Source organism: Marmota monax, unplaced genomic scaffold, assembly GCF_021218885.2.
Source record: "Marmota monax isolate L192 unplaced genomic scaffold, Marmota_monax_Labrador192_F-V1.1 WCK01_AAM20220418_F8-fsc00014, whole genome shotgun sequence".
Classification (NCBI taxonomy): Eukaryota; Metazoa; Chordata; class Mammalia; order Rodentia; family Sciuridae; genus Marmota; species Marmota monax.
The window spans coordinates 32,570,413-32,597,091 of record NW_026695222.1 but is presented as its reverse complement, the minus strand read 5'-3'; the positions used below and the strand labels follow the sequence as shown (position 1 = coordinate 32,597,091).

Genomic DNA, 26,679 nt, shown 5'->3' with positions numbered 1-26,679 from the left:
CCGTGCATCTTAGGAAGCCTGCAGGTGAGCAGTGAGGTGGGGACGACGGCTCCGCACCCCCAGATGGGCCCAGGGTTGTTCCTGAGCGGCAGAGTACTGCTCCTTGATCACGCAGTACAGTGCTGCTGTGTTTCGACTCGACCACTCTGAGTTTGGGTTTCTGCTTATTGAATGGCGGTGCTTTGTAGTTGGTGGTAGGGAAAAGCCATTGAGAAGTGACGTCAGGCCTCTGCAGGGTGGCCCATTTTCCTTCCGTGGCAGTGGTGGCCCTGTAGATGGCCTCAGTAGCTTGGGTCTACTTTGTGCAGGCAGAGGCAGAAGTGTGGCCAGCGACAGCCTGGAAGACATAAAGAACAGAGCAGCATTTTTAGGACCTCGCTGGAAGCATCAAGCACTTGAGAAGTCCCCTGTCCTTTATATGGCCAGCCATCAGAATAACCTTTGTAGTTGGAAGATCCTGGACTTTACCCCAGAATTTCTAGTTCGTTACGTCTGGGCTGGGGTCCAGGAGTCTGTTTTTAATGAGCTCCCTCAGGTGATCCTGAATTTCACCTGGGCTTGTAAATCACCCTGACCTCTGAGGTTCCCTCAGCCCTCAGGTTCTCCATGCGGAAATCCAGGCTGTGGGTGAGGTGGTCTCTCCAGCCATGTGAGTGACACATCTTGTTTGATAATGTGGGTACAGAATATTGCCACTGTTCTTACTTTAGTTTTTGGAATAGAGAGTATACTGACATGATCCAATAGTCCCAGAAAATGAAAAGAAGAGCCTTAGTCTTATCCCGGCCTCAGCTACTAGTTCTTTCTTTAAGCAAAACATGTCATCCTTAGTTTCTTAGATATCTTAACATTTAAATTAAAAAATACATAATATGTTTAACAGCTTTATTGAGATACAATTAGCATAGGATTAACCCATTTAAGGTGTACAAGTCAGTGACTTTTAGTGTATCTACAGAGGTGTGCAGTCATCACCACAGTGTAATAGACTTTTTTTTCAAACATTTTTTTCAGGTGTAGTTGGACACAATCAATGCCTTTATTTTATTTACTTGTTTTTATGTGGTGCTGAGGATCGAACCCAGTACCTCACACATGTGAGGTGGGCGCTCTACCAATAAGCCCCAGCCCCAGCCCTAGGCTTTTTTTTTAAACCTCAAAAACCTCAGACTTATTATCATTACTCCCACGTTCCTCTGCCACCTTCTGACCTGAGCTCCAGGTCGCTCTAATCCACTGCCTTTGGAAGTGTGCTTTTTAATCCCTCAGTATTTTGCACAGATGATTGTGTGCCGAGGAGTATTCTGGCCTTGCTGCTGGCATTGAAAGTGTGTCACTGTCCCTGGATCTGCTGTCCAGACATGGGATGAAGGCCGCATGTCAGTGGTCTTGCCTGCCTGCTCGGACAGAGGCGTCTGTAGGAACCAGCAGGACGGGCCATGCTCACTGCCTTTCTTTTGCTGTCGTGGGCAGCCTCAGTCCTGGCCAGGCAGAACCGTCTAATCTCTGTTCTTTCTGTGTTTAGAAACTCATCGCCTACGGGCACATCACTGGCAATGCCCCCGACAGTGGAGCCCCCGGGAAGCGGCTGATTGACAGGATTGTGGAAACCATTTGCAATTGTTTTCAGGGCCCTCAGACGGATGAAGGGGTTCAGTTACAAATAATTAAGGTATTTCCTGTTACCCTGTCTGGATTTTCAATTACAGAGTTAGTCCCCTTTGGGAATTTGGATTTCTAATTTACCATGTGTTAGTTGTCTCACGTGGTGCTGAGCTGGAACAGAAAAATTTAAACATCACTTAGATCTTTTGTCAAGTGTCAGCATTTCTTAGCATGGACTGAGACAAGGAGAGTAGAACCAGGTGTGTTTCCAAAGTAAACATTCTGAGGATATAACTGTAAATTGCTTGTGAATTAAATGGGTTTGAAATCCTCTAGTCTTTCCCCATGAAATTCTGAGTTCCCAGACTGCCACTTGTCAGCAGATCTTCATCAAGACTCATGTCACCCACTGGTCTTCCCCTGGTTCCCCGTTCTGCTTCTCTGTTCTGTGTCTGCTGCCAGGAGTGGCTTGGCATGGGATGGTGCCAACTGCTTCTCAGGAAACGGGCACAGGATGGGCGTGGCCAGCCTTCCAGGGCTTAGGTCCCGGATGCTGTGGCTTTGTGACAAGTATCTGTGTCAGCCACAACTTTCTTAAAGTCCTCTTGAAACCCATCGGGAACGGGGAGGCCAGCTGCCTACTGAGACGTATGATTTGGGATTGGTGTGGGTGAGATCAAGTGTCTGTAATCTTTACTCTGGGTTTTCCAGTTGTTCAGTCAACATGAACATTCAGAAGTTTGGCTTTATAGAAAGTAAACCAGTAGAAGCCTACTTCAGAAAATTTGGATTTTATGGAGTTAGTAATTGCTTTTAAACTTCACAATAATAGAAAGTTGGCTCTTGGCAATAATCATCCATTAGTTTGCAGAGCCATCTTAGAACTAAAAAACAAAACAAGCCAAGCAAATAAGAAAAACCAAAGCCAACAGCATGGTACTGGTACCAAAACAGGTGGGTAGACCAATGGTACAGAATAGAGGACACAGAGACCAATCCACAAAATTACAACTACCTTATATTAGACAAAGGTGCCAAAAGCATGCAATGGAGAAAGGAGAGCATCTTCAACAAATGGTGCTGGGAGAACTGGAAATCCATATGCAACAAAATGAAATTGAATCCCTTTCTCTCATCATGCACAAAAGTTAACTCAAAATGGATCAAGGAGCTAGGAATCAAACAAGAAACTCTGCATCTAATAGAAGAAAAAGTTGACCCTATCTCCATCTCGTGGGGTCGAGCTCCAAATTCCTTAATAGGACACCCATAGCACAAGAGTTAAAATCAAGAATCAACAAATGGGACGTATTCAAACTAAAAAGTTTTTTCTCAGCAAGAGAAACAATAAGAGAGGTAAATAGGGAGCCTACATCCTGGGAACAAATATTTACCCCTCACACTTCAGATAGAGCCCTAATCTCCAGAGTATACGAAGAACTCAAAAAATTAAACAATAGGGCTGGGGATGTGGCTCAAGTGGTAGTGCGCTTGCCTGGCATGCGTGCGGCCCAGGTTCGATCCTCAGCACCACGTACAAACAAAGATGTTGTGTCTGCCGAAAACTGAAAAATAAATATTAAAAAAATTCTCTCTGAACAGACACTTCTCAGAGGAGGATATACAATCAATCAACAGATACACGACAAAATGCTCACCACTCTAGCAATCAGAGAAATGCAAATTAAAACCACTCTAAGATACCATCTCACTCCAGTAAAAATGGCAGCCATTATGAAGTCAAACAACAACAAGTGCTGGCGAGGATGTGGGGAAAAGGGTACACTTGTACATTGCTGGTGGGACTGCAAATTGGTTCAGCCAATTTGGAAAGCAGTATGGAGATTCCTTAGAAAGCTAGGAATGGAACCACCATTTGACCCAGCTATTCCCCTTCTTGGACTATACCCAAAAGACCTTAAAAGAGCATACAACAGGGACACAGCTACATCAATGTTCATAGCAGCACAATTCACAATAGCTAGACTGTGGAACCAACCCAGATGTCCTTCAATAGATGAATGGATAAAAAAATGTGGCATTTATACACAATGGAATATTATTCAGCACTAAAAAATGACAAAATCATGGCATTTGCAGGGAAATGGATGGCATTAGAGCAGATTATGCTAAGTGAAGCTAGCCAATCCCTAAAAAACAAATGCAGAATGTCTTCTTTGATATAAGGGGGGTGACTCAAAACAGAGCAGGGAGGAAGAGCATGAGAAGAAAATTACCATTAAATAGGGATGAGAGGTGCGTGGGAATGGGGGAGAGAAGGGGAATTGCACGGTAGGAGACCCTCATTATTATGCAAAATTGCATATAAGATGGTGTGAGGGGGAAGAAAAAAAAGAGAGAGAAATGTAATCTTTAGGTTTTCCAGTTGTTCAGTCAACTGGGTAGAAAGAGGTGATGGGAGGGGAGGGGGGGATAGGAAGGGTACTAGAATACAATAGACACTATTGGCCCTATGTATAAACATGGCTGTATAACCAATGTGATCCTGCAATCTGTACACGTGGAAAAACAAGATTACGTACCCCAGTTAAATCAAATGTATGGTATTTCAAGATCAATGTAATGTTTTGAGCAACTAATAAAAATATTAAAAAAGAAAAAAAAAGAAAAACCAAAGCCAGCTGTTCTAGAAAAGTCTGGCTGGGGGTTGGGGAAGGCACAGGGAGGTGGGTATTCATGAAGTTGATGGTTGGGGTCTACATTTCAGGCTCTTTTGACCGCGGTGACTTCCCCACACATTGAAATCCATGAGGGCACCATCCTGCAGACAGTGAGGACATGTTACAACATCTATTTGGCCAGCAAAAATCTCATCAATCAAACCACTGCCAAGGCCACGCTCACCCAGATGCTGAATGTCATCTTTACCCGCATGGAAAACCAAGTGGTGAGTGGCACTGCCATCCGCTAGAGCAGGGCATTGTCATGTGTGAGCTCTTCATGTGAACCTCAGGGCCCTGAAGGTCACTAGCACTTGAAAGTTCATCCCTTCTTCCCACAAATTCTCTGTACTGCATTTTTGTTCTCATTTTAAAATCAGAGAGACTCTAGTGCGAGTCTTGAAGTTTGAATTCAGAATTTGCTTTGAGTTTGTCACATTCAGAGTTGGCTTTGAATTTATTTCCTTTAAAATTTTATCCTGGCCAGGTATGGTGGCATACACCTGTAATCCTTGGAAGGCTGAGGCAGGAGGATTGTGAGTTCAAAGTCAGCCTCAGCAACTTAGCGAGGTCCTGTCTATAAATAAAAATATAAAAAAGGGCTGGGGGTGTGCCTCAGTGGTTGAGTGCCTCTGGGATCAATCCCTGGTACCAAATAAGTAAATACATAATCCTGCTGGTTGGAAACTGTTTAAGCCATAGGCTAATATAATTGTTTCTTGCCAATATGCTCTGACCATACAGGTTGATTTCTTTTCTGTTATCTTCTAGTTGCAGGAAGCCAGAGAATTGGAAAAACCAATTCAGTCAAAACCCCAGTCCCCCGTGATTCAAGCTGCAGCAGTATCCCCAAAGTTCAGCCGTTTAAAGCAGAACCAGGCACAAAGCAAACCAACAACTCCTGAGAAAACAGACCTGCCCAACGGCGAGCAGGCCAGAGGTGGGCCTGGCAGAGAGAACGGAGACGCACCCAGAGAAAGAGGCCCATCACTCTCAGGTATGGCTGAGCCACACGGCGAGAGGGCATCATCCAGTGGCTGGGGAGAAGTAAAGGAGGTTCTGCCAACGGAGAGGAAGCCCCTGCGGCAGCTCGTCTGTTTCTGGGCCTTCCCGTCTTTGCTCTCAGGAACGCAGGCGTGAGGTTCCATGCTACTGCCCCTTGGAGCTGTGCGTCAGTCCTAAGTGGTTCCTGGAATGTGTCTGGCTGCATCTTTACGCCAGCCTCAGTACAGTGGGCTCAGCTTGGGGCACTGTTCCCACTGGGCTCGTCAGGTGATCCGCCCTGAGGGGGTGGCCTCACCTACCCTGCCTCACTTCCTTGCCCAGAGCCTGGTGGCTCTGAGCCACTCGGACCTGTGTGGAGCAGCAGGAGCCCTGGGAGGGTGGGTGGGCCCGTAGGCAGGCGGCGAGAGTGGACGGCAGAGGCAGGTTGCGTTTTTCCTTCCTCTGTTCACCAGATGCATCGCTTGTTTTTGTTGCTTTTTAAACACAAGATTATCCTGCACCTAGTTATAGTCTTAAAGTAAATGAAATAGTAAGCCTGAAATCTTGGATTTAGTTGTCCTGAGATTGCTTTTGAATGTTTGTGTCTTCATCCTGGGTTTGTAGGAACCAGATCTAAAGGTCTTATTTTTTCTTAATTTTTACCTAGTGCTTTGTCAAATAGTTCTTCACTCAGGCTGGTTGTTGTCCACAGTGTCTGACCTTCTCTGCGACTGACCTCTTTTCCTTCTTGGGTCACACGACTAGTAATGATGTCTGCTGGTAGGGTCTTCCCCTCTAGAGTGTGCATATTTTGGAGGGGGATACCGGGGATTGAACTAAGGGGCGCTCGACCACTGAGCCACATCCCCAGCCCAATTTTGTATTTTATTTAGAGACAGCGTCTCACTGAGTTGCTTAGGGCCTTGTTAATTTGCTGAGGCTGGCTTTGAACTTGCGATCCTCCTGCCTTCAGCCTCCTGAGCCTCTGAGATTACAGGTGTGCGCCACTGCTCCCGGCTAGAGTCTGTATATTTGAGCAGCTTTTGTTCCTTTCTGAAAGTTTTCTATTCCAGTGCTTGGAATGCACTGGAATAGAATATGTGTCTGCTGGCATGTTGTTCTGTATCCGTTTACTCAAGGAAGGACAGAAGAGAAGTTGCTACAGGAGCTGTGTGTGCTGAGCACTCACTCTTGCTCCCATATATCCTAAGGGAGGCGCTGAGGAACCTCAGCCAGGTCACTGTTTTTGCCTTGATAACTGTCAGGGTGAGGACCAGGGTTTACTGTAACCCTTATCGAACTGTGGTTAATCTGCAAATATTAATACTTAAATGCACTGTGGTAAGCACAGCCGTGCAGATAGAAGAGCAGTTCTGTGCTGTGTGAAAGTGCTTCCTCTCTGGCTCATTTTACAGCAGCCAAAGTGATCTCAAAAGCATGAATTAGATCACAGCCCCCCCCCACTCAGCGCCCCTCATGGCATCCCCTTCAGAGTGAGGCCCACGCCCGCCTGCCCCACCGTGTGCCAAGTTCCGTGTGATTGGCCCGCGCTTCTCTGTCCCCTTCTTACATCCTCTTTGCTGCCCAGTGCCTGGGTGCTTTTCTGGTTCCAGAAGGTTCTGCACTTCTCCTGCCAGTACCTTTTGCTTAATGTCCCCTCCTCAGTCCCTCCCCTCTGTTCCTTCAGGCCTCTTGGTTCAGACTGCAGGAGGCTTCCTCATCACCCCTGCGGCTCCCTGTCCTCTCTGTCGCCTCGTCCCTTACTGAAGTGCTGTGGTCACTTGTAGGATGCCGTGTTCAGCACTGCATCACCCACACCTGGGCAGGCCTGGCGCACACTCTGTACGTAGCTTTTAATAATGGCGAAAATATGTGAATTCTAGAATTAAGTTTCAGGTTCTGAATAGGGCAACTTGAAGTTCTAACAAAGATAATGATTTGTAGATTAATAGATGCTGTGGGTTTTTTATGTCAATCAGTTTTTATTGTGCTAAACATCTGTAACATAAAGCTTATTATTGAAACTACTGTAAGTGTAAGTTGATGGTTCTAAATTTGTCATTGCTGGACATTTGTTGGCATACTTGAGGGCTTTTCCCAGGGGCTTGAGAGTCAGATCACAAACCTGTGAAGAGTGGTCAGAACAGAGGTGCACAGTGTTTTTTAGAAGCGCTTCCAGTTCTCAGGATTTGGCTACAAAGGAAGAACAAGTCCTTTGGAGACGAGTTGAGCAGCCCAAGAAGCCAAGGAGGAAGGACAGCCATGGCAGATGGTGGGGGTGTTGCCCCGGGAAGCTGGTGTCCAGGGGTCAACTCGAGTGCCTCTCTGATAGAGACAGTTACATACAGCCCTCCTGCAGCCAGTCCCCCCGGCCACTCACTGCCAGGCCCTGTGCTTGCGGACCCAGCATTCGCCACACTCTCCTGTTGATGAACCAGGACCTTCCCACGGCCTTCCCGGGGTCGTTTGCTTCCCCGGGTACCTTGCGTAGGTGGAGTGAAGACACCAATAGACCTGAGCAGTTTCCCCTTTAGCAGTTAATTTTTTATCGTACATTAATAAATCAGTAGTTGATTTGTCCATTTCAACTGCCCATCCAAGAAGTGGGTCAGATTGCTCTTTGTAAATTCACAAAATGAGATTTTTGAGTTCAAGACTCCTGCCTGCCTGTGTGAACTTGGGGGCCTGGCCATCTGGACTCCCCTAGGGTAGCCATGCCATTACCTCCTCACCACCCTCCTGGTTCCCCAGCTGTTCTTGTCCGTCCTTTAGAAAGCAACTTTCTTGGGATGGAATCCACACGCCATCGACTCACCCTTGACAGTGTGCGACTCAGTGCTGCTGGCTCGAGCCTCAGGCGGGCAGCAGTGGCCACAGTCAGTCTCAGGACGTTTTCATCACTCCCCGAAGAAACCCTGTGTCCCTCAGCACTTCCTCTTCCACTTGTCACTCCCAGAATTGGACAGTAGCGCCATACAGACAGTGTGCAGACTTGCCTGTGTGTTTCTGAATTTCTTAGCTCACCTTTTCTTATTACATCTCATTCTTTAGAGGAAAAACAACCCACTCTTAAGTACTAGAAACAGAGAAGACTTATCTTCCCTCAGCGAATACAGAGGCCCTGATCAGGCAGCCTCTGTGGGATCATGACTCTTGTTAGTAACTGTGTGGCCCTTGGGCCTCAGTTTTCCCATCTTAAAATGGGGATACAGCTAATATTTACAAGTTTGTGAGATTAAATAAGGGCAGGGCCTGGCACTTAGGACTATGTAAGTCTTTTATTCTTTTTTTCTTCTCTTTCCTTGAGAAGAAGTCTCCCTTTGTTGCCTAGGCTAGTCTCAAATTCCTGGACTCAAGTGATCCTCCTGCCTCAGCTTCCCAAGTGGTGGGAATACAGTCATATGCCACCATGTCCAGTTTATGATTATCTTTTAAATAAATTTCATCTTAGCCAGGTGCTGTGAAGTACACCTATAATCCCAGAGGCTTGGGAGGCTGAGGCAGGAGGATTACAATTTCAAAGCCAGCCTCAGCAACTAAATGGTGCTTATGCAACTTAGTGAGACCCTGGGGATGTGGCTCAGTGATTAAGTGCCCCTAGATTCAATTCCTAATACCAAAATAAATAAATACATAAATTCATTTCAGCTTAAAAAATGAGTTGGTTTAAAGAAAAATAGTAAATATTTCAGATGGTAACCAGGTGAGAAGGTGGTGGAGATGATGCGGTAGGATAAAATGAGCCTGGCTCCTTTGCGTGCTCATACGAGATCTTTTGCTGTAGGAATTTTACGTTTTGTTGGCCAAAAGAGGAAGAAGTCTCAGGCTGACGCTCGACAAAAGTAGCCAAGTGCACCCCACATCTTTGCACTGGTGCCGACAGTCGCCTCACAGGAGTCGGCCGCGTTGGCGTCCCCTCACTGGGTGTCCCCTCACTGTAATGGACCTGCACCTGCAGTTAGCGGCCCCGGGGGCCTCTCAGTCAGCGGCTGTTCTCCTGTCACAGAACCATACTGCTGTGTGGTGGAGGTGGCAGAGGACAGCTTCGCTGCCAGCGTGTTTCCTTCATTATTCTTTCATTTACTAAGTGCTTGGACATTGGACACGGCCGAGTCCCAGTTTCTAGGAAGCAGGCATGTCACACTTGATGTCCCAATATGTTCACAGCTGCCCTTTGAGTCTCCATCTTTCTTCCCCTCCCCATCTTCTCCTGGCACTGTGGCCCGTGATAAAACTGACCTTTCCCTCAGCTTGGCTGTCGGCACCGCGGATACGGTCTGTTTGGAGACAGTGATGTGCTCCACATGCTCGGGGCAGGGCCAGGCCACAGGCCCTCAGCTTGTTGACCGAGGTGGGAGTGCCACCCCGGCCCGCCCGCCTGCTCCCTGCCTAGCTGAACAGAGCAGGGAGCAGCGGGAAGGCCTCCTCTCAGATGCCTTCGGGTTTTGTCCTGTTCTTAGCATGTGACCTCTGTCTTTATGGTTCAGCATGTTGCCATTTCTTTCTGTCAGGGAGAAGGAAGAGGGAAGGACTAGAGGATTCCTTCAGCCGAATCGTCCCCTTTCCTAAAGAGAGGCCTGCTTGGAAGCCAGGATCGTTCCCAAGAACTTACGCTATCTCCTCAGTGGCCAGGACTTGGTCATATGACCATCCTTTCCTGAAAGGAAGGCTGGGAAATATAGTCACATTTCTTTCCAAAATAAGATGAGGACCTGTTGGTTAGGAAGGGTGGGCTTAGGTAACTGGAGTGCCGGCCGCGGGGGGTGCCCCTGCTGGCTAGAGAGGGAATGGCACCCAGGGTGTCTCCCACCCAAACCTGTTCAAGGTGACCGTCCTGTTTTGCTTGGACACAGTGTGTGAAACACATGGTGCCTAATCAGCAGTGGCAAGGTGGTGACTTCCCCAGGGAACCAGCAGAACCAGTGTTTTTTAAGTGTACTCTCTGCACCTTTCAAGTATTTGAATTGATTTGGTTGTCAAACACTGTCATTGCATGCTTAAAACTTAAACACAGTGGACTTCTTAGCATCCAGAAGGGCCCCTCCCGAGGTCTGCAAGCCAGGTGTGCCCACCAGCCACCACTTAATGGCCCCGGCTCACTTGCTGGCACCTCTCATAAAAGGAATCGATGTTTTGATGCTGCATGGAAGCAAGGTGCCATGTAGAAGCTGCTTTGAGAAGGAGAATACAGATTAAAAAACAGCCTTTATTAAATCATAGTATCAGAGGATGTTGGAACTGGAAAGGAACTTAGTCATGTGTTTACCAATCATGGTGTAGGGTGAGATGGTTTTAGGTGGTTCACAGGTGAGCAGTTTTTAATAGTTACATGTTTATTTAAACCTGCATTTGGAAAACGTGATTGGTACATCAAACTGTTACTTTGTGGATTTTTTTTGCATAAGGTGCGTTAATTTAAAGAGCGCTGTTATATGAACCTCAGTGGTGCTTGATGCCGGGCGCAGTGGCACATGCTTGTAATCTGAGCAGCTCAGGAGGCTGAGGCAGGAGGATCGCAAGTTCAAAGCCAGCCTCAGCAAAAGCTAAGCAACTCTGTTGCTGTCTCTAAATAAAATACAAAATAGGTCTGGGGATGTGGCTCAGTGGTCAAATGCCTCTAAGTTCAATCCTCTGTACCCTCACATCCAAAAAAAATCTTAAGTGGTGTGAGTGAATGTGGCAAGAACACGGGGTGGCATGAGATGGACTGAAGTTCAGGGAACTCTAGTCCAATCTTAGTGTGGCTGCGGCTGTGGCCAGGGGTGGGGGGGTGGTTCCCCGGTTTCTTTTCAGTTCTTAGTGCCCCCTAAGAAAGGCGTGTGACATCGGCACCCCCGCAGCGCGCTCGGCCACTGAGGTGGCCGGGGAGTGCTCTGTTGAAGAGAAGACCCTGGCACCGCCCTCCGGGGCCTGGTGGACCAGCACAACTCTCTGAAATGGTAGCTGGACTGAAAATCCTCCTCCAGGCCGATTGTAAAAGGTTGTTTTGTCTGTTTAAGGTGGTGGCCTTTCTCGTCAGTGGGATATTTTGTAAATCAATAATATTCACTTTTTTCTTTTTTGTGGTGCTGGGGTTTCAGCCAAGGGCCTCGTACATGGCAGGCCAGCGCTGTACCCTGAGCCACATCCCTGCCCCAGTTACGTGGACTTCTAAAAGTCTAGACAAAGTGGTTTGCTTCATAAACTGTTTCCCAAGACTAATTTTCAAAAAAACGCTCTTGACCACATTATATTACATTGTGTGCATGTATGAATATTTAACAAGAGACCCCACTCGTTATGTACAACTACAATGGACCAATTAAAAAATATGGGGGTGAAAAGAGGTGCCAAACTTCTTCCACTTAAATAGTTAACATTGTACAGAATGATTGTTTTACAATTTAGCAAATCCTCAACTCTTGTCTTGAAAATCTCATGCTACATTCTGGGCTTACGTACGTGGACAGCCCAGCAGCAGAAGGTGTGTGACTTACCAAGACTGTCGGGAGCCGAGGTGAAGGCTCTGTTTGGGGGTGGTAGGGAGGCCTTGGGCCGACAGCTGGGACTTAGGAAGGAAGAGCGTTCGGGCAGGGGTCTCAGCATTCCGGGAAGCGAAACTTGGAAGCAGAGCAGATGCTGCTGAGGATTTTGGAACTGGAGGGGATGTGTGCCTCGCCATGGTGGGATCAGGCCCTCGGCAGAACTCACTAGCGCCCTTTGCCTGGTGACTTTAGAGGAACATTGCTGTGATCTCCTTTTTCCCTTCCTTTCTTTTCTCTGGAAACACCCTCGCCTGTGCTTGTGTGTTTGGGCGTGTGTAGGGACTGACGATGGAGCCCAGGAGGTGGTAAAGGACATCTTAGAAGATGTAGTTACCTCTGCTGTGAAAGGTAAGAACCAAGGAGCACCCGCCCTTCCTAGCACCTAATTCCTCCTGGAGGTCTGCGGGCCAGTGCTTCAGGGTGGTGGTTGCTCTTCCCTGTCCAGAAAACTCACGGAGCTCTGGGAACGCCAGCCGCCTGCCGCCCGCCCGCCTCTCACATGGGGTTCTCGAGTGGCTTGGTCTCCGTGGAGTAGCTTGGTTCTGCTCACACTTGCACGGGGTTCAGAGAACGCCATCTGATCGTGCTAGAGTCCCTGCTCCCCTGGACACGCAGAGCAGCACTCCCTGTGCCTACTAAGCCAGGTGCCCAGGCTCTTCTGGCTGGGGGTTGTGAGCCCACAATCCCTGTCCTTTGCTGCTAAATTTTCTCAGATAGCATTGAAGTGTCCAGGGGACAGCCCACATGTCAGTGGGTACTGAGTGGGCCATGTTGTTAGGTTCCCTTCAGCATTCTCTGTCTCGGGTCTGGTTTCAGTGGTGTTACCTGTGCATAATTCAGAATGACACGTTTTTGTCTTGTTTTTAGCCCCAGATCTCAGGTTTATTGGTATGTGTTGACTTGATTGCAATGACAATAAACCACTAGCTGGGTAAGAAATAAAAACATTTTAGTGGGTTGCAATCAGCGTTTTTTTAAGTGAAAGGAAAAAAAAATAGAGTAGCGATGGTGTGAGTACACCCCAGGTAGTGATGCTGAGTATTGTGTCATGTACTGTGTTTCGGTTATTTATGTGCATATATCTGCATTGGGACTCAGTTTTAAAAATTAGTTTAAAAAATTATTTATTTAGCAGTGCTGGGGATGCAACCCAGGGCCCCATACATGCTAAGCAAGTGCTGAACCCCAGAGCCACACCCCATGCTTTGGTCATGATTTGGAATCCACTTGTATAAGCCCTATCCTTTTATTAAGTTAGGGTGCCACAAAGCTATTTATAGATTCCATATTCATTTAACTCCTTGTGGAAATATCTTTAAAATAGCACAGTTTTATTTCATACCCTTAGGTTTGTTTCTGGGTCTGCACAGGAAGTCATCATGTAATCAGGATTTGTTCTCATTCATTCCTATATCCCCCAACCCATGCCACAGCCCGTCACCCAATAGGCACATGATAAATATTTGTTGAATGAATATATGCTTGGAAAACAGTTACTGAAGACTTGCTCATTAAGTTCTTTAGTGTTTCTCATATGTATAAAAAGCCAAATGATTCATTCCTCTTAGTTTCATTGTTCTGCTATTCACCAGATATACTTTCCTTGAGTAAATGATGAAATCTTTTTAATTCTTTCTGATTTCATATGGCTGCCAGGAAGTTTAGGCCTGTGTTTTTCTCTGTAAGGCTTTCTTCTCTGATTCCTGTATTAATAGTCTTTTAAAAAAAAATCTTTGCTTTTGGGGCTGGGGTTGTGGCTCAGTGGTGGAGCACTTGTCTGGCATGTGTGAGGCACTGGGTTTGATTCTCAGCACCACATAAAAATCAATAAAGGTCCACCAATGACTGATGAAATATTTTTTTAAAAATCTTTGCTTTTTATGTTTAACTCTTTCTAGTCTTTTTCAGAAGTGGGCAGGGTGGGCACAATTTCAGAGGCTCCACCGGTGGGTTGTGATACTGAACCAGTGCATCATGCGTTGCTGTGGCCCTGGCGGTGAGGCTGTGGAGGACAGACTGGCACACCTCCCGGGCCCAGTGCCCTGCCATCAGAGCTAGCAGGAGAGGCACAGGACAAACGCAGCATCTGAGGGAGTGTGTATCTGGTGCAGGCAGCCTTTTGGGGTATCTGCTGATTGGCAATGACTTTTGCACTTGTCTTTTAAGAAGCAGCAGAAAAGCATGGTCTGACAGACCCCGACAGGGTCCTGGGTGAACTGGAGTGCCAGGAATGTGCCATCCCCCCTGCAGTTGATGAAAACTCACAGACCAATGGCATAGCAGATGACAGACAGTCCTTGTCGTCAGCGGATAACCTGGTACGTCGGCTGTCAACCTGTTCAGAGGTTTCCGTTTTGTCCGTTTGTTTGTTCATTAGTTATTTAAAAGGGCTACTGTTGCCCCTGAGCTCAAGCCATCTTCCTGCCTCCGTCTGCTGCGGACTGGGACTGTAGGTACACGCTCCCCTGCCCAGTTTGCATGTCCATTTTCAGTCTTTTTTTTTTGTGAAAGAAGCAAGAAGCTGGGCGCCTTGGTGCACCCTGTGATCCAAGTGACCCTGGAGGCTGAGGCAGGAGGCTTGCAAGTTCAAAGCCAGCCTCAGCAACCTAGTGAGACTGTCTCAAAACAGAAAGAACAAGGAAAGGCTGGGGATGTAGCTCAGTGGTAGAGCACCCCTGGTTTAATCAATCCCCAGTGCCCCTGCCATGCATGCACGCACGTGTGCACACACACACACACAATAAGCAAGCTCTACTCAGTTATTAGTCTGATACTCTTCTTATTTGCAGGTTCAGTTCTTGGGATATGTTAATGTTTGTTGTTTATGACATTGTTCTTAAACTTTTTTACTCACACTTTTAAGACCTTAAATTTCCTGCCATTTTTCTTTCTTTTTTTTTGTTTTAAATATTTATTTTTAAGTTTTAGGTGGACATAATATCTTTTTTTTTAATTTTCGTTTTTAATCTTTATTTTATTTATTTATTTTTTGTATGTGGTGCCAAGGATCAAACCCAGTGCCTCACGCATGCGAGGCAAGTGCTCAACCACTGAGCTACAGCCCGGGCCCACAATATCTTTATTTTACATTTATGTGGTGCCAAGGATCGAACCCAGTGCCTCGTGCATGCTAGGCAAGCACTCTACCACTGAGCCACAACCCCAGCCCTCCTGCCATTTTTCTTCTTTCTCAAAATAATACACATTTGTTGTAGGGAAAAAAAAAGAAAATACAGAGAAGAATATAGTTCCCTCTGTTTTTTCCTCTCTGTGTTAGAAGGACTGGGAAAGTCAGTATCCTTCTGGACTTTTCTCCCTCTGGCATTTTATTTTCCTGCTTAAAGAGAATGATATAGTATACATGCTATTTTTAAAACATTTTTTATTTTTTAGTTACAGGTGAACACAATACCTTTATTTCATTTTTATGTGGTGCCGAGCATCGAGCCCAGTGCCTCACACGTGCTAGGCAAGCGCTGTACCTCTGAGCCACAGCCCAGCCCTGTGCTATTTTTTGATCTGCTTTTGTTTCCTTTTTTGATGCTGGAATCAAACCCAGCACCTCCTTCTTGCTAGGCTTGTCCTCAACCACAAAATGCTACCTGGTAACTTGCTAAAAACTTAAAGTATGTTTTGAAGGTCCTTTCAGGCCCATAGATGTGTCTACCACATTACCATTACTTTTAAATAGCTTCATTTTCCCTTTAAAAATTGTGTATGTAAACATCCAGAACAGGAAGTGATATGCTATGAGCTTTTCTGTTCTTTGCACCATTGTTTCTCAATTGTTTTCGTAATTGCACCCTTCCTGCCCCTAGGAACTTTCTTAGATATTTCTCCTAATCATTATCCCCCACTATGAAATTTTGATGCAGTCAGTAAGTTGGATGCCTGTGTTTACTGTACATTTTCACCCTCCCCCCAGGACCAATCTTTCCCCTTGGAGTGTATCATTTCCCATGAATGCCCTCAAGGACACACATAAATCCCACACAGGACCTCGTGTCTGATACACTAGCTTGACTTGCTTTGTTCTCTCAGCTCTCCATCATGGTCCTCTTTCTGTATCGGTACACAGAGGTCTACCTGAGTTTTTTCCAAAAGGCCAAGAAGCAGTGGATCTCATTAAATTTTTTAATGGCCATGTAAAGTCTATATGGATAGTAGGTTGTTAGAGTATTTAAGTTTCACCATAGAGCAGTTCATAATAAACATCCTTATAGGTAAATCTTGTGCATATCCATATGTCTTTTTTAAGGATAAATTGCTATAGCATATGTCTGGGTTAAGAACAGGAAACTTTGGGGCTGGAGGTATAGTTCAGTGTTAGAGCACTTGTCTGCCATGTGCAAGGCCCTGTGTATGATCTCTAGCACCACAAAAATGAATGAATGAGTGAGTAAAATAAAGAATAAATGAGGGGCTAGGGTTGTGGCTCAGCGGTAGAGCGCTCGCCTACCACATGCGAGGCACTGAGTTCCATCCTCAGCATCACTTACAAATGAATAAATAAAATAAAGGTGTTGTGTCCAACTACAACTAAATAAAATAAAAAGAATAAATGAAAGAAAATTAGAAACCTCTTTGTGTGTATGTGGTATTGAGGATGAAACCCAGGGCTTCATGCATGCTCAGCAAATGCTCTACCACTGACCACATCCCCAGCTCAAGAGATAGGAACTAAGGCTTTTGATACTTACCACCAAATTAGTCTTCTGGGAAGATACTACTCAAATCCCTACTTATCCATACCCATTTTCTCATTCTTTTATTAAAACCGAGCTATAACATTTGTGCACATCTTTACTGATTTGATAGGAGAAAAATCCTGCCTTGATATTGGTAGTAAAGTTGTTTAAGTTCATTTGTCATTTGCATTTCTTGGTAAATTTGCATATTTGTGTTTTGATTTGTTTTGGTTTTGAATGCTTTGCATTTGAGAGGAGTGTTTGCATATTTCCTTAAAGAAATTTGAAGAGCTTTTATATGTGAAGGATACTAATCCTTATTATATGTCTACTTTTAATTTGTAAATGTAGCTTACTCTTTTTGATAGTTTGTTAAAATGCCATATGATTTTTCTTTTTATCTTGCAGCACTATTAGAAAACTTTTCTTACCCAAGCTAATATAATTGACTATATTTTAGATTTTTTGATAAACTTTTGATCACTTCTTTTTAACCATCCATGTCAACTTTTCGAAGGATAAGAAACAAGGTTTAGAGCTGCTCCGATGACTCCCCCAGCACCTATTTTGCCATATTTTAACCTCCCCTAACACCCCTTCACCTCCCTTTTGAATAATATAGGGGTTTAAATTTTTATGCGGCAGTTTCATCCTCCCTTTCTTTTCTTGATTCCACCTTAGGAGGCAGATGTGCAAGGGCACCACGTGGCCGCCAGGTTCTCTCACATCCTGCAGAAGGACGCCTTCTTGGTGTTTCGCTCCCTGTGCAAGCTGTCCATGAAGCCCCTTGGGGAAGGCCCCCCAGACCCCAAGTAAGTGCACAGCAGTTGTCCGTGTCGGTGCCTGGGGTCCAGGAGCGCAGGCTCTGTGCCTGTCCTTCCTGGCTTCCCACAAGTCCATGGCTCCGCAGCTCTTCAGGCCCTGCCGCCCTGCCCTCCTTTCCTGTTGAATCGTCTGTCTCCACTAACCAAGATTTTGCCTAGTTTTTCTTTTCTTGGTTTTTATCTTTAAAACAATCAGTATGTTGGGGCTGAGGTTGTGGCTCAGAAGTAGAGTGCTCGCTTGGCATGTATGGGCACTGGGTTCGATCCTCAGCACCACATGAAAATAAAGGTATTGTGTCCACCTACAACTGAAAAATAAATATTAAAAAAACCCAATCAGTATATAGAAGATATACCTTCTTTTTAACTTACTAATAGATTGGGGGGGAGCGGGTACTGGAAATTGAACCTAGGAGTGCTTTGCCACTGAGCTAAGTCCCCGGTCCCTTTTTTTTTTTTTTTGGAGACAGGGTCTCACCAAGGTGCTAAGGCTGGTTTTGAACAGAATCTTCCTGCCTCAGCCTCCTGAATTGCCGTTATTACAGACCACAGGAGTGTACCACACCTGGCCTAATTTAATCTTCTGATGGGGATATGGAGGAACAGAGTGCTTGTAGAATATGTGCCCTGCCCTGTTTGGAAACTTGTGTTTCATGGATAAAGATTTAAGCACCAGATTCAACCCAGGGAAGCCAAATGCTTCTCTGTAGTGAATACACAAACCTCAGGGCGTGCCTGCTGTGGGGTGAAGGGTACAGAGGCTGGCCAGAGAGAGCTCCTCCATAGGAGTGGCGGACTAGGCTCAATTCCCAGGACCCCCGCTCTAATCTATTAGCAAGTAAAAAAGAAGGTACATCTTCTATATACCAACTATTTTTAAGTTATAAACCAAGAATCAGCCTGCAGGATTGATTAAGTGAAATGAGATGGGTGTTGCCCTGAGCACAGGCCCTTGCACTTTATAGTCACTGTTATTACTGCCGTTATTAGTACTGCTCATTAATAATCCTCAGTTCTTTTATTATGAATGCTGCTGGCTGGGTGCTGTGGCACATGCCTGTAATCCCAGCAGCTGGGGAGGCTGAGACAGGAGGATTGCAAATTCAAAGCCAGCCTTTGAAAACAAAACAAAACGAAAGAATGCTTCTGGGGGCTGGGGCTCAGTGGTAGAGTGCTGGCCTAGCATGTGTCAGGCACTGGGTTCGATCCCCAGCACATAAAAATAAATAAATAAAGTTATTGGGTCCATTGTAACTTAACAACAACAACAAAAAAAAAATTAAAATAGAATGCTGCTGGTATGGTGACAAATGTTAGGAACATTTCTTACCATAACATTCTTACCATATTCTTCCATTTCTTACCATCCCTGATCTCAGGGGAGGAGCGGAAGGAGGCTTGTGAGGCTGGTGGAGAGAACAGCATCCTCCTGGGTGAAGAGAGTGGAGGGTGGGCGAGGTCTCTACCTCTCACAGATGATGCGAGGTACTGACTACGGCTCCTCAGCTGCAGAGCTGGCTCTCCAGACGCACTGGTCACTCACTTTGCTCCCGTTCCTCTGCCTGTTCTCTGTTAGGAGACAAAAGAATAGGAATTGGCCACTTTTGTTCCCAAAGGGCCTGCAGGTGCCAGGAGCCCCCACCTCTGACCTCTGCCTTTGCCCTCTGCCCTCCCTCTCAGGTGCAGTGGCTAACTTAACCCTCGGCCTCACAAGGTCCTGCGCACGGTGGAGGAGCAGGCAGGGCCTCCCAGGAGACACCTGGAACAGTTCCTCTTCTAGAGCTGTCATTGTTTTCCGCTCTCTTTGCCAGATCCCACGAGCTGCGGTCCAAGGTGGTTTCCCTGCAGCTGCTCTTGTCCGTGTTGCAGAATGCCGGTCCCGTCTTCAGGACACACGAGATGTTCATCAATGCAATCAAGCAGTATCTCTGTGTGGCCTTGTCCAAAAACGGCGTCTCTTCAGTGCCTGATGTCTTTGAGCTCTCTCTCGCCATTTTTCTTACTCTTCTTTCAAACTTTAAAATGCACTTGAAAATGCAGATAGAGGTACGGACTCCAAATTCATTTTTTCTTACTTGATGACATTTGTGCCAGATGAGAAACCCACCAGCACTAAAGTTATACAGTCTATTTGCTGGCACTCGGGAGAGGAATTTTTGAATCAGTGAGAGAATATCTTTCACTCATAACAGTTCTGCCCCCAACTCTTGTGCACCATCCATTTTGATCAGAGGTTTAAGGTGTGTGGCTTGTGTGCTGGGCTCAGTCCCTCCATCTGTTTGTTCTGTGGATCATTTGAAATAATTTGAATTAGTTACCAAATTGAGAAATCATATTTTACACAAAAATCCACATTTCTGGTTTCTCTCAAAAAATCAGGAACACAGATGGTCCTGGGTTTGCATGTGGCAGTTCTGGGCGGGAGCCTAGCATTGGCCGCTTCCCGACGGGGCCTGGCCCTGTGAGCTGCCCCCTGGTCAGGCCAGGATTCCCAGGCTCTTGAGCAGGAAGTGTGTGCCTCTTGTCTCTGTGCAGGCCACCTTCCGTACAGGATCAGGGTGTTTGACTCCTAACCCAAACTGTTAATTAGCATCCTCCTTTGTCTCCATGTTGTTTAGGTTTTTTTCAAAGAGATTTTCCTGAACATTCTAGAAACGTCCACAAGTTCTTTTGAGCACAGGTGGATGGTCATTCAGACCCTGACAAGGATCTGTGCAGGTACGCTCCCCCGAGGCGTCTTCCTTCAGAGCACGCAGAGCCACTTCCAGTGCTTTCATCTGCCAAAGCCAGACCAAGACCGTGACCCGCTCTGCGGAGCTTTAAGAGGTGCTGGGAGGGTCGTTCCCTGAAAGGCCATTTTGGCCTGATGAGAGCCCACTTCTTCCTCTTTTAAAGAATGACTGGCTCAGTCCATTTTCTTTTTCTTTTTTCTTTTAATGAGGTAACTTTTTTTTATAGCTTTATTTTATTCATTTATTTTTATGTGGTGTGGAGGATTGAACCCAGGCCCTCACACAGGCTAGGCACGTGCTCTACCACTGAGCCCCAGCCCCAGCTCAGCCATTTTCCCAGGACTTTCTGGTATTGACACTACAAGTCCTGTGTCCCAGAAACCTCCTAATCCCAGCACACTGGGACACCTGGCCATCGTACCTGCAAGTTGTTGTGTGGCCAACCGTGACTGGGTGTGAGGTAAATTTGGAATGCCTTACGCCACGCAGTTAGGTATGGGACTTCAAACTAAGCATCGCACTTATCGGCCATCTAACCTAACTGTGCTCCATAGTGACTCTAGGGGCATGGGTAAGGCAGTTATAGGTAGGGCAGTTATTAGCCCCTTCCTTTTTTGTTTCTGCCCTGCTGGGGGTCGAATCCAAGGCCTCCGTGTTCTAGGCAGGTACTGAACCACTTCCTGAGGCCCATTAGCCCTGCTTTTTTTGTGGGAGACTGAACCCGGGGGCATTTTACCACTGAGCCACATCTCCTGCCCTTTTTATTTTTTATTTTGAGACAGGACTTGCTAAATTGCTTAGGGCCTTGTTAAATGATTGAAGCAGGCCTCCTTCCTCAGCCTCCCAAGTCACTGGGATTACAGGCATGTGCCATCATGCCTGGTGTAGCTCCTTTTCTGAAGAGGAAATTCAACCTTGGATTGCTGGGACCAACTGCTGAGGTTTTGGTTAGTGTAGAGGCAGGCCTGAAACCACCCCATCCTAGTACTTCTGCTGTGTCTTTACTGAATAAGGCTTAGCCACCTGATCAGTTCTCGGAAAATTTTTTGGCAAAGAAGTCTTGTTTAAATAATAAGAAAGTATAACTGCTATTTGTCTTTGATCAGAATTCTAATATTCGTATGTTATTTTCCAAGATGCCCAGTGTGTTGTGGATATTTATGTCAACTATGACTGTGACCTAAATGCTGCTAACATTTTCGAGCGTCTAGTAAATGATTTATCCAAAATTGCTCAGGGAAGAAGTGGCCATGAGTTGGGAATGACACCTCTGCAGGTAAGATATATTCTCTCATTTCACGAAACATTTACTGAGCACCACCACACACCAGGCACTGGCGGGGAGTGAGGGGACGAGGAGATGGGGGGACGTGGCGTGAACAGCACGGAGCTCACATGAGCACGCACACAGCTCCTGCTGTCGTGGGGTTACTGGGAGGAAGGCAGTCAGCCAGAGGGGACAAGCACTACAGAGAGCAATAAGCAGGACCATCGAGAAGAAGCACTGGACATGGGGGGTTGGGATAAGTGAAGGGGTCATCAAGTGGTGTCCCTGAGAAGGTGACATTGACCTGAGACCCCCAATCACCTTCCAGCAGTAGTGTGGAGAGCAGGACCCCAGCCTATGTATGGGAGAGGAGACTGCTTGTTGGTAGGAAGTTGCCATATTATTGGCGTGCCATCAAGGAAAGAGGGGTTCTTAGAGCCCCTGATCAGTGGGTTCACAGGGTCTTTGCACCCTGGAATGGGGCACAGGATTCTGGCTTTTTTCTTGAATAAGGTCATAATTTTTATCAGACTGACAGATCTGTGCTGCCTCTAATGTGGTTATGAATCTAAAATGTGCCTTTTTTTAAAAAAAGATAATCTATAACCTGTAATTTTTTATTTAAAAAATACTACTTATTTTTTAAAATCAGTGTTTTCAGGGGGTGGGGCTGGGGTTGCGGCTCAGTGGTAGAGCGCTCACCTAGCATGTGCGAGGCCCTGGGTTCGATCCTTAGCACCACATATAAATAAATGAATTAAATAAAGATGTTATGTCCATCTAAGAAATAAATATTTTTTTAAAAAATCGGTGTTTTCATTTACCTGTAGTGTGAACCTTAAAGTAGAACACATCTGCAAGTTTTTAGGGGATAAATTCTGTTCAAAATAACTCCCTTGCTGCATAATTCCAGGTTTTTTCCTCTCTTTTCAGGGTTATGATTTAAGACCCTATTATTTAAAGTTTTCAGGTTTTTCTTTTAATTCCACAAGCAATGAATGAGAATTTTCTTATTTTTTTTCAAATATGTTTTAGTTGTAGATGGACACAATACCTCAATTTATTTATTTTTACATGGTGCTAAGGGTTGAATCCTGTGCCTCACATGTGTTAGGTGAGCGCTCTACCACTGAGCCCCAGCCCCAGCCCTGGGAACTTTCTTTTCTTTTTTAAAGATTTTTTCTTTTAGTTGTTGATAGACCTTTATTATTTATTTATATGCGGTGCTGAGAATCAAACCCAGTGCCTCACACATGCCAAGCAAGTGCATTACTGCTGAGCCACAGCCACAGCCACTCCCACCCCCCAGAACTCTCTCTTAAACTTTGCTAGCCTTAGGACAGCGCGCAGCTGGTGTTGTACTGGGATGTTGGCAATGAACACCGGAGGAGAGGCCAGGTGCTTATGTGACTTAACACGTTTTGTACCCTGTTGTCTTTCCCTGGGTTTCATCCTTCACAGTACTGATACCACTGATTCTCTGATGTGTGAGCCCCTGGACGCCTGTTCTTGGCTTACCTGCACCTCTGTGCTGTGTCACTTTTGTTCTGTAGGAGCTGAGTCTGAGGAAGAAAGGCCTGGAGTGCCTTGTGTCCATTCTCAAGTGCATGGTGGAGTGGAGCAAGGACCTCTACGTGAATCCCAACCACCAGGCCAGCCTCGGTGAGAGCCCCCGCCTGCCTCCTCCCGCAGGGTCGGGTAGGTGGTCCTGGAACCAGGCACACACTCTGCAGCTCACACCCGTGGTGTTTTAAAGGTTCTGCTGTCTCATGGGCCTGGAGTGTTGGAGGAGCAGTGTGACGCTTTTGTTCCTCTTTGCTGGTAGCTCCCCTTCCCTCAGTGATTCCAGGGTCCCTTTATGACATGCCAGGTTCTCCTGTGAGTGTGTCTGCCTCTGTGACTTTCTATTCTATTCTGTTGATTTGTTCGTTCTCGCACGGACGCCACGCTTTCTAAATTGTCCGAGCTATGTCAGTCTGGATGCCTGGGGGAGTGGGGCCTGTTCTGCTCTCTATTCACTGTTCACATCCTCTTATTTTTTTGTGTGAAGTTTTGAATTTGTTCTTCAGGTTCCATGAAAAACGTTTCTGGTGGTCTAAGGTCCGTGCTGTGATCCTAGAGCAGAGATTGTTCGACGTGGGATGGGGGACCCTGCCCAGTACTTGTGGGGCCATGGCTGTACCCCACCTGCTCACCTGGTGTCCTCTGTTTCTACGTCACTGCAGGTCAGGAGAGGCTCACAGATCAGGAAATGGGGGATGGCAAAGGCCTGGACATGGCAAGAAGGAGTAGTGTGACGTCCATGGAGTCCACGGTGTCCTCTGGGACCCAGACAACTGTTCAGGATGACCCGGAGCAGTTCGAGGTCATCAAGCAACAGAAGGAAATCATCGAACATGGCATCGAGCTGTGAGTGTGGCTGCCGCTCTGGCAACCCCCTTTAGTCTTGTCACCACCACCTGAATCACACCAGGCTTCCTGGTGACCTCACTCCCACTAATTCCCTGAGCCACACCATGGGCTCTTGGTCCTCAGACACCTCCATCTGTTTCGCCACTGAGCCCTCCTTGGAATGCTGGGCTCTTTGACCCCTCAGATGAGGCAGAGTTCCCCCTCAGAGAGGCCTCGGGACCACACCTTCTAAACAAGCCCTGAGGCCATCTCCGCCTGCTCCCCCTTTGTGTCTTTCAGACTCGCCACTTTGCACTGACACAAACCTCACTCTTTAGTGCAAGGCCAGGTATAAAGTTAGTTTAAATTAGCAAGCTTTGCCTTCCTTTAATAGGAAACATAAAGTAACAGTACCTAGATTATATATTTCTTAAGGAAAGGAAAATCAAAAATAAAAGAAGAACAAAGAAAAGGAAATCCCAAAGTGGACAGTCTGTGTTATTGCGGTGAATCTCAGGGAGGGATCCAGCCTCCTTCTGTCTGTCTGCTTTACCACCCGAGGCACATGATTGTCATCTTCAGTGTTGCCTTATGGATAAGGATGACTGCTGGAGCACTAGCCTTCACACATACATTCCAGAGAGGAAGAAGGGAGGAAGGGCCAAAGGCGCAGCCTTGGTCAGCTTCGTTTAAAGAGACTTCCCAGAAGTACTGACACCATTTCTGCTTCTGTCTCGCTGGCTTGAACTTCCATGTTCCATGTCTAGGGAGCCAGGGAGATGCAGGTTTTCTTCCACTGAACAGCTAGAGTCCTGTTACTGGTGAAGAAGGGGAGAGTGGCGGTGGGGTGACAGCCATCAGACTCTGTTGTCGCTCAGTCAGAAACGAAGTTGGAGTTTGGAAAAGCTACTGGGACGCACAGGACCTTGCTAACTTATATATGATGGCTTGTTCATGGTGATGTGTGTAATTACCCCAGGTACCAGCTCTGTCTGTGCTCTGGGTTTTGAAATAAGCCTCCTGTGTCCCATCTCTTCTTGAAACAGCTTCAACAAGAAACCCAAGAGGGGCATCCAGTTTCTCCAGGAGCAGGGCATGCTGGGAACGATGGTGGAAGACATCGCCCAGTTCCTGCATCAGGAGGAGCGCCTGGATTCTGTGAGTCTGGGGCTCTGAGCTTGCAGGAGTTTCTGCTTTGTGCTTCTGCGCCCTCCTAGCCGGAACCTCGGGATGAGCTGACACTGCCTGCGGCCCGCTGGGCCCACTTTCCACCAGTGTCGCACATGTTCCTCGTCACAGCCATGAGAGGAAACGAGCCGCCCAGCAGGCGGTTGCTTATTTGGTGGAACTGTCAGAAATGTCCCTTAGCTGGCCCCATCTGCCCCTGCCCCTCTCGTGAGGCAGCCCAGTGAGGGCTCCCTGCACTGTTGAGTCTCTTGCCCGTCCTCCTCGTCCTCCCTCCACGGCAGCAGCCCTGGTCTGGAAGCAGGAGGCAGTTCAGCCTGTTGTGGACATTCAGGCCCTGATCCTGGGGGCAGTGTCCTCTGCTGTGGGTTCTTATTTGAAGTGAGCGAGTGTGTTCCACGTGTTTCAGACCCAGGTAGGTGATTTTCTGGGAGACAGCACGAGGTTCAACAAGGAGGTGATGTACGCCTACGTGGACCAGCTGGACTTCTGTGAGAAGGAGTTCGTCTCTGCCCTGCGGACGTTCCTGGAAGGTTTCCGCCTCCCTGGGGAAGCCCAGAAGATTGACCGGCTGATGGAGAAGTTTGCTGCTAGATACATAGAGTGCAACCAGGGGTGAGCCCGCCCTCCAGCCTGGCGCCTCAGCTTTTTGCCTCAGGACACTAGTCTTGATCTGCTTGGGGTGTGGGTTTACTTTCTAAAACAGTGCCAAACAACTAAGGTTTCTGTTCACTGCAGACCTGGCTTTGTGCTCATGGATTGTCTCACAGCAGCCTTGTAGTGTCCCCATTCTGTTGACAAGGAGATTGGGGAACCAGGGGGGTTAAGTAACTCACCTGAGATGACACAGCTAAAGCCCAGGCTATTAACTACTTCACTGTTTTTTTGTTTTGTTTTGTTTGGGTACCAGGGATTGGTACCAGGGGCATTGTACCACTGAGCCACACCTTTATATTTTTATTTTGAGACAGGGTCTCACTAAATTGTTAAGGTTGGCCTCGAACTTGTGGTCATCCTGCCTCCTGAACTGGCCACCCTAGTTTAAAAAGTATAATTTTGTGAGTTGAGAGGAGGTAATTGGGTGCCTCTTTTCTAATCAAGAATAGCTCCCTGATTTAATGTATGGACTAGATCTGAAGGTTTTGGTTTTGTTTGGTTGCTTACTGATCAACAAGCTATAGAAATGGCTGAGTAACTTCAACCCCCACAAGTATGTGATTGCATCTTGAGTTCTTTTTGATGGGTGGCTGTCTTGCATGCCCTGCACCTGGTCAGTGGCAAGCCTGGGTGGCCTCCCTGTTTTATAGATGAGCTACTTGTCAAAAACTAACTCAGAGGTGCGTGCTCTTCCCACCACTCCTGGAGTGGATGTCTGAACACACTGGATTACGTGAGGATGATGAGGAATTATTCAGTGGGAACATTCTGATAATAATTTTGCCTCTCAATTCCATTTTCATATTAATTGGTCCCCTCCTCTGAGTGTGTGGCCAGCTGTCCTCAGGAGATGACCTGAGCAGCAAAGGTGGCATCTGGTTCACTTTACTGTGAAGGCATAATTAGATGTCACACCCTGTATGGACCTGGAAGGCTTGCTCTGTTATCCCTGCTCCAAGTATGTGCCCCAGTTGTGTCTCATTGTGTATCCTTGACACCCCTCCTTTTCCTATTGGGGCAGTTAGGACAGACCAGTTTTGTTGGCCACATGTTATATGAGGCTACACATCAACTTCTTTGTGTCTTTCTCTTATTGTGTAAGGCAAAAAAAGCATGGCCCAGGGTGTTCTGCAAGGTTTTT

General features: G+C 46.7%; 1 protein-coding gene across 2 annotated transcripts in view; it reads left to right on the top strand.

Annotated features, from left to right (window-relative positions):
• Arfgef2 (ADP ribosylation factor guanine nucleotide exchange factor 2) overlaps positions 1-26,679 on the top strand; it is an 89,705-nt gene that overhangs the window by 19,355 nt on the left and 43,671 nt on the right. Inside the window, exons 4-16 of one of the 2 annotated variants that reach the window (XM_046433184.2) lie at positions 1,526-1,672; positions 4,334-4,513; positions 5,058-5,283; positions 12,074-12,142; positions 13,964-14,112; positions 17,164-17,294; positions 19,118-19,352; positions 19,925-20,024; positions 21,175-21,314; positions 22,859-22,967; positions 23,531-23,714; positions 24,743-24,854; positions 25,291-25,496. In XM_046433184.2, the coding sequence (XP_046289140.1) occupies positions 1,526-1,672; positions 4,334-4,513; positions 5,058-5,283; positions 12,074-12,142; positions 13,964-14,112; positions 17,164-17,294; positions 19,118-19,352; positions 19,925-20,024; positions 21,175-21,314; positions 22,859-22,967; positions 23,531-23,714; positions 24,743-24,854; positions 25,291-25,496 (1,988 nt within the window). Of the gene's footprint in view, positions 1-1,525; positions 1,673-4,333; positions 4,514-5,057; positions 5,284-12,073; positions 12,143-13,960; positions 14,113-17,163; positions 17,295-19,117; positions 19,353-19,924; positions 20,025-21,174; positions 21,315-22,858; positions 22,968-23,530; positions 23,715-24,742; positions 24,855-25,290; positions 25,497-26,679 lie in introns of both variants that reach the window. The other variant, XM_046433183.2, reaches the window with a different exon arrangement.